At 38.7% G+C, this 7464-nt stretch overlaps 1 protein-coding gene across 1 annotated transcript; it reads left to right on the top strand.

Annotated features, from left to right (window-relative positions):
* LOC103212139 (olfactory receptor 4C45-like) lies at window positions 1-957 on the top strand. The gene has a single exon (XM_007958138.2). The coding sequence runs from the start codon at window positions 4-6 to the stop codon at window positions 955-957; it is 954 nt and encodes a 317-aa protein (XP_007956329.1). The 5' UTR covers window positions 1-3.
* Window positions 958-7464: the final 6507 nt, after the last annotated feature.

Below are 7464 nucleotides of genomic sequence, written 5' to 3'. Positions count from 1 at the left end.
TACATGTCCTCAACCCAAGCTGCACTGGTAGAAAAGATGAGAAACATAACAGAATTCATCCTGCTGGGCCTGACTCAGAATCCAGAACTGCAGAAACTCTTATTTCCTGTGTTTTTAATCACCTACTTGATCACGCTGGCAGGCAACCTGCTCATCTCAGTCACCATCTTCATCAGCCCAGCCCTGGGCTCTCCCATGTACTTTTTTCTCTCCTGTTTGTCCATTATGGATGGTTTCTACTCTTCCTCCATAGCTCCCAAAATGATCTTTGACTTGCTCTCTGAGAAGAACACCATATCCTTCAATGGCTGCATGACTCAGGTCTTTGCTGAACATTTTTTTGGAGCAGTTGAGATTATCTTGTTAATTGCAATGGCCTTTGATCGGTATGTGGCTATCTGTAAACCTTTACACTACACAACCATCATGAACAGGCCTCTATGTAGTTTCCTGATGGGGATGGCTGGGATTCTGGGGTTTGTTCATGGAGGGATCCAGCTTTTATTCATGGTTCAGTTACCATTTTGTGGCCCCAATGTCATTGACCATTTTATGTGTGATTTAATACCTCTCCTGGAGCTGGCCTGCACAGACACTCACACTTTGGGACCCTTGATCGCTGCCAATAGTGGGTCACTATGTTTGCTCACTTTCTCTATGCTGGTGGCTTCCTATATCATCATCCTGCACTCCCTGAGAACGTACAGCTCTGAAGGGCGCCGCAAAGCCCTATCTACATGTGCTTCTCATGTCACTGTTGTGATCTTATTCTTTGTACCTTGTTCCTTCCTGTACCTAAGACCCATGACCTCCTTCCCTGCTGACAAAGCAGTGACTGTATTTTGCACCCTCATAACTCCTATGTTGAACCCTTTAATCTACACTCTGAGAAATGCAGAAGTGAAAAATGTTATGAAGAAGCTCTGGGATCAAATAATGAAAACCAAAGATAAATAGATCTTGAGATTGAAATACTTAGAAAAATGATCCTTGGCTGAACTTGAGAGAGTCACTCATCCCATCTGGATTAATTTGCTTTAGGAGTCCACATATTGTGGACAAGGACACAGTAGGCACTGTGTCTAGGGCCCATCATACTTTTAAGGGCCCAAGAAATGTTTTAATTTTTTCTAAAACAAAGGATAAAAAGAACAATGTAATCTAACTTGGATTATATTTATCTTTATAGTATGCAGTAAAATACATCTGCGGTTTTCATACTTTTTATGGAGTAAGAGGCCTATGGGAAAAAAAACTCACAATGCATTCCTGAATATGGGTATGAAACACATCAAAAGCAATTTTCTTGATTTTTTTATACCTGCTACTATAGCTAGAGTGGAATTTTATTTTAAAACTAGAAAAACTATTTACATGAAAGAGGTTTAAAATATAAGGGAGAGTCTCCCAGAAGCACTTCATCAAAATGTAGGTTTGGTTTTGTTTTTTGTTTTCTTGATTTTACCTACCCAAGTTTAAGAGGTATAAATGTTCTCCAAGCACAGAAGTAGAAAACATTTTAGATATCACAGTCCCAAGAAGAGAGGTTTTGCATGCGAAGGTACATTTTTTTTAGTTAAGTCCCCACCCTTGCCTGTAGTCTACAATTGTCTAGATAAATTATAAGAAGCAGAATTGGCTAGAGCAAAATAAATATAATCTATAAAATCTATAGAGTTAAGGCAGATGTAATATCTGTACAATAAAATCTGGTTTAGACACAGAGGAAAAGAAGGCCTTAAAAACAACACAACTGTTATAGGAGAATACCAGTGATGTAATAACAAATTTTTGTCAAGTAACTGGGCAATAATAATCCCAAATCTGGATTATAGAAAGAACCCATACCACAAATGTAATGGGTTACTGAGAGATTGGGAAAAAGTCAGATGCTTTGAAGTCAAAGATGAAGAAGATCTGATTTCTCATCTTGTCTCTGGCAATAATTAGCCTTAGAAATGTAAGTTACTTCCTCCCTCTCTGCCTGTTTTCTCACCTGCAAAAGGGAAATAATATTACATACTTCCTTAAGAGATGTTGGCAACAAATACTGAAAATACCACAGACTGCCAGAAAAATGAACAAATTGGTCTTGGAAGATGTGCAGCCAGAATGCTCCTTAAAAGCAGGAATGAACAGACTTCATCTCACCTCCTGTAGTCATGTTGTCAGAAGAGACCAATCCCTGCAGAAAGATATCATGCTTGGTAAAATGGAGGGTCAGCAAAAAGGGGAAGACTCTCAACAAGATGGATTGACACAGTGACTGCAACGTTAGGCTCAAGTATTGCAGGGATTATGAAGATTGCCCAGGACCAGACAGTGTTTCGTTCTGCTGTACATTAGGTCACTGTGAGTCAGAGCCAACTCAAGGGCACCTAAAAAACAGCAGTTCTGTAAATGCGAGAAATTTATGATTTAACTTGGAAACGTGACTCAAAGTAAAAATAGTGGAAATTGCTCAGAATGTGCAGCCATCAGTGATACCCCAAAGCCATGTGGAATTCCTCTGTCCATTTCTAACAATTGTTCCCAAAAGCACTATGACAGTCCCTGTTAACCACAACTATGGCAGGAACAATGTCTTTCCCAGTCTCACTTCACTCAAAATATGTCATAAATGTCCATTTGCAAGTAGGGACAACATCAATGTTGATTATTACCTCAGCCACCACCTCTCTTGTCAGCTTTATGTTTTATGGTGGCTTGGGATGCTAGAAGCCGTACCACCAGTATTTCAAATACCATGATGGACAGGTTTCAGAAAAGCTTCTAGACTAAGACAAACTAGGAAGAAAAGTCTGGTGATCTATTTCCAAAAATTAGCTAATGAATAGCTTCTGAATCACAACAGAATATCATTGGACATAATGCTGGAAGATGAGCCCTCAAGGTTGGAAGGCTCTAAAAACACACAGCGGCCACAACAGTGGAATTTAGCACAGCAATGATTATGAAGATAATGCAGACCTAGGCGGTGCTCTGTTCTGTTCTGTTGACCATGGGATCACCATGAGTCACAGCCAACTAGACAACAATAACAGCAATTATCTCAGCAAAGACTCCTAAAAACCAATGACTGAGACTCTGGGAAATGAAAAGTGGGGCCATCACTAACTCATTATTCTGGGATAAAAATGACCTTAACCGTCTCTGCAGTTACAAATGAAGGCACTGGAGAGAAGAACTATGAGATGCTTTGAGCAGAACTAATTTCAAAAGCAGAGTTCCTAATGATGGATACTGTCCTTTTCTGGTCCTCTGAAGAATGAGAAGGGATAGCCCCCTGCCAGAGACCAAAAGACATACCTCTATTTAGAGGTTGTGATTTCTGCAGAAAGCTCAGAACAGTGTTTTCAGGAGTAGATTTCTGACCCAGGCATTCAACAATCTCACATGATACTGGCATTTTCCATGATCTCGGGGCTTTGAGTCAGGTCAGATCTCAAACAATGCCTTTAAAAAGATGCTTAGGGGAATATTCTTCGCCAACACCACAATTCAAAGGCATCGACTCTTCTTTGGTCTTCCTTAGTCATCTTCCAGCTTTCACATGCATATGTTGTTGTTCTTGCTGTTGTTGTTATGTGCCATCGAGTCAGACCCAACTCATAGCGACCCCTCCTTGGGTTTCCGAGGCAGTATCACTACAGAAGTAGATTGCCCCATCTTCCTTCCAAGGAGTGGCTGGTGGGTTTGAACATGCATATGAGGTAATTGAAAATATCATGGCTTGGGTCAGGTGCACCTTAGTCTTCAAAATGATATCTTTGCTCCTTAACACTTTAAAGAGGTCTTTTGCAGCAGATTAGCCCAGTGCAATAGGATATTTGATTTCTTTACTGCTCCTTCCATGAGTGTGGATTCTGGATCTAATTCCAAAAGCATATTTACTAATTATGTCCTATTCTGGTCCTCTGAAGAATGAGAAGGGATAGCCCAGTACAAGACTTTCATCATAACAGTGAATGTTTAGGAAGTCCTAAATGTCCTAATGTACATTTATCAATCATTCTCCAGCTGTCTACACAGTGTAGAGCCCACCTTAAGGGATGGTAACCTACATATAAAAATACATACCCATAAGGTCCATAACATAAGTGCAACTCATGTTATTTCCAGGGCTATTTGGGAAAGGGGGAGAGTTATCAGCTCTGATGGGTCATTCTTCAGTATGAGAAGTGTTACAAATAAACATTTATCCAAATCCTGTCAGACTTCTTAGTTTGGTACAAATGGGAGAGTAACTACTCATGGGGTTCATTGACAAGTGTCCAAAATTTCTGGGGAATGTAGAATATTCAACTAAAAAGCTATCTTCACTCAGGCATCTAAAGTGAGAAAATGTTGTAAAGAGAATAAAATTCACAATGGGTGATACACAGCAAGTTAACCACAGTTCAATAGTAAAGGTCAGGTTAAGGCAGTATACTTGAGACAGAGGGAATGTTCCAAGTTGGTACCACAACCTGATGTATTCAGCCCATTTCAAGGGGGCAGAGGATTGACAATGGCTACAGGAGCTAGGCTACAGGAACTAGGCTATAATTAGTGGAGCAGAATTTTCATGAACTATTTGTGGTGTTGGTTGAGAAATACAGCATTCAGTTGAGTTGGCAGCAGTAGTCACTGATAGGACTAATTTAATAAAAAGCATTCCCATGCTACTCTTTAAATGGAGCTATGAATAGAAACAAGAGTAGATGTAAGAAGTACTTCATAATGAAGAAAAATAGCCCCAAATATAAATTATGGCAATGAGCATATAACTTATAAATTCACTGCCGTTGAGTCTGATCTGACTCATAACGACCTTTCCTTGGGTTTCCGAGGCAATATCACTCCAGAAGTAGTTTGCCTAACTTATAGCTACAACAAAATTAATTCCTGTGGTTTGCATACAAGAGATGATTACAGTGGCTAGCTTTTCAGTTTTCAAATAGAAAGATGGTTGAGAACTCACTGCCATTGAGTCAATCTCAATTCATCAGGACCCTTCCTTGGGTTTCTGAGGCAGTATCTTTACAGAAGTAGATTGCCCAGTCTTCCTTCAGAGAAGTGGCTGGTGGGTTTGAATCACCAGTTTTATGGCCTTAGGCATTACTCCACCAGAGCTCCTAGAAAGATGATAGCAATGTCTAAAAAAAAAAAAGGAACCAGATATAGTAAAACTTCTGGATAACACAGAAGACTTTATCACTCAATAGGGCCCAATTGGCAAAGTAAAGCAATTTTTAAAGTAATTAATGTTAAACATAAAACAATAAATCATACTTTTTTCTGCCAAAGAACAGTTATAAGTCTATAAATTTTAAGGTCATGCAATAAGAATAAGATAGAAAATATAATGAAAAGCAGTATACAAAGTCCAAGAATTTTGTCTCTACCCATATTATCTTGTACTGTGATCTTGCAGCAAGATTTACCTCTTACACAGCTGTTCGTTTCTGACTGTTAGGCTAGGAAACTGAAGTTTAAGCCAGTCAGTGGTCTGGACAGTCCACTCAGGAGTTACTACAGTCTTCTTTAATTGGGAGAGGTGAATCCAAGTCTTAACTCCTGGTAATTTAGTGGCACAGAGATTAGTTAAAAGAAATAAATAAGGCCCTTTCCACTGAGGTTCAGAAGTCTTTTAGTTGCTGTCTCTTCCAGCACTTGTAGTCTCTTGCTTGTACTTGTGAGGCTGAGCCTCAACAGGTTTGCTTTTGTCAAAGACCTTCTTGACTAAAGAATCATGAATTTTTGAAAATGGATCAAAGCTTAACAGTATTTTTAGAAAGTATATTAAAGTAGAGTCTACTACAACAACCCATAAGGGAAGACTAAGACTTTTTCAGTGATAATTTCATAAGGTGTTAATATGTGTGATCTAAAAGTAGTGGATCTTAAATTCAACAATATAAGAAGACGTATTGGGTCCAAATTAAGTGTAAAAAGGCAGAAAGTTTGGTTAACTGAATTTGTAATATCTCATTGGTCCCTTCCATGAGGCCATAATACATGAGTGATAAGGACAATGGAGTCTCTGAAAAATAGGAAAGACCTTACACACTTTCTTTATGACTTGATCCATTAATTGGGTGCCTCTGTTACTACAAAGCATTTTTGGAGCTCCCTGTGAAGGACAGTATTTTCCAAAAGTTTATTTCCCACAAGAGTGGTGGTGGCCCTATGGTTAAGAAAGGCTTTCACCAAGTGAGAAAATCTACAGATCATTACTAAGACATACTTACAACTGTTGGAGGGAAGAAGCTACACAATCCATCTGCCATTTGATCATAGGTTTGTTGGGCAAAGGAAATCTCTCAGGTGAAGTTTGACAAGGATGACCTGGGTTATATTGGGAAAAGACTGAATAGAATTTAACTACATAGTTGGCTGCATTCTAAAAATGTCTACAAATATATCCACAGATGATCTAAGGAGTACAAAGTTTGAGCAAGAAACACTTGCAAAGATTTTAATATAACAGGTTTTCCATTGGGTCCTTCTCACCCATCATTCTTTCTTATTTTTTGGCAACTTTTCTGCCTCCAGGTCCTTTGTTCTTTAGGGTGATGAATTTGATGAGCTACTAAATTATGTCAAAAGCTACCATCTTTTCTTCACCCCTCAATCAAATTTTTAGTTCCATAGTAACTTCTATGGTTAAAATATCGAATTTCACAACTAGTGACTAGGCCTTCTCTCTCTGTGTTCGATGTCATCACAATTAATGGAGGCAAGGAAGATAAATACAGGAGCTAGGAGCCTATGGCACAGTGGGATGCCTTAGTAGATGTGCCCCCCCAGTATTTTTTCATATGGGTGATTAAGTCTTCCAAATTTAAGTGCATATTCTGATGAACATTATTAGCAACAAAAGCATATGATAACCATGAAAATACTATCTTCCCCTATGGTCCAAACAATAAATTAATTTCTGTGTCTCACTTTTAACTCAATTCAGACTTGAATTTCAGGTTTGGGGATGAAATTTTGATGGAAGTATAAAAATTTGAGGATTGCCTGAAAGTCTATCCCATCAAACATATTATCATGTGTAGGAGGTTTGTTACTTCCCTCCCTTTCATCCAGATGAACTTTGGTTAAAAAAAAAAAAAAGGTGGTAAGCACTTGAGAGTTGAGAGGTAGTCTTATTTGCCACTGAGTCAGCCAAATTATTTCCTTTACTTTCCTCAGTTTAAGAGGCACCTTTGGGTTGATGAGTTTGTATTTTTATCAGGGCATTTTCAAAGGGAAGGAAATATATTTCTAGGAGGTCTACCACGAAAGGGCCATTTTTAATGTGTTGCAGACAATGTGTTATGCTTCCATAACACCATAAAAATAATAAATAACTCCAAAAACATATCCTGAATAACTATAATATTTACTGAGCATTCAGACGCCAGTTTGCAAGCCCTTGTAAACACAATCAATTCTGTTCGTTGCACTGAAGAAACTTCAGGGAGGGGGCTACTG

Source organism: Orycteropus afer, unplaced genomic scaffold (genome assembly GCF_000298275.1).
Source record: "Orycteropus afer afer isolate SDZICR_OR568_19922 unplaced genomic scaffold, OryAfe1.0 scaffold00857, whole genome shotgun sequence".
NCBI lineage: Eukaryota > Metazoa > Chordata > Mammalia > Tubulidentata > Orycteropodidae > Orycteropus > Orycteropus afer.
The sequence above is the reverse complement of the archived record's forward strand: the minus strand, read 5'-3'. Positions and strand labels throughout refer to the sequence as shown.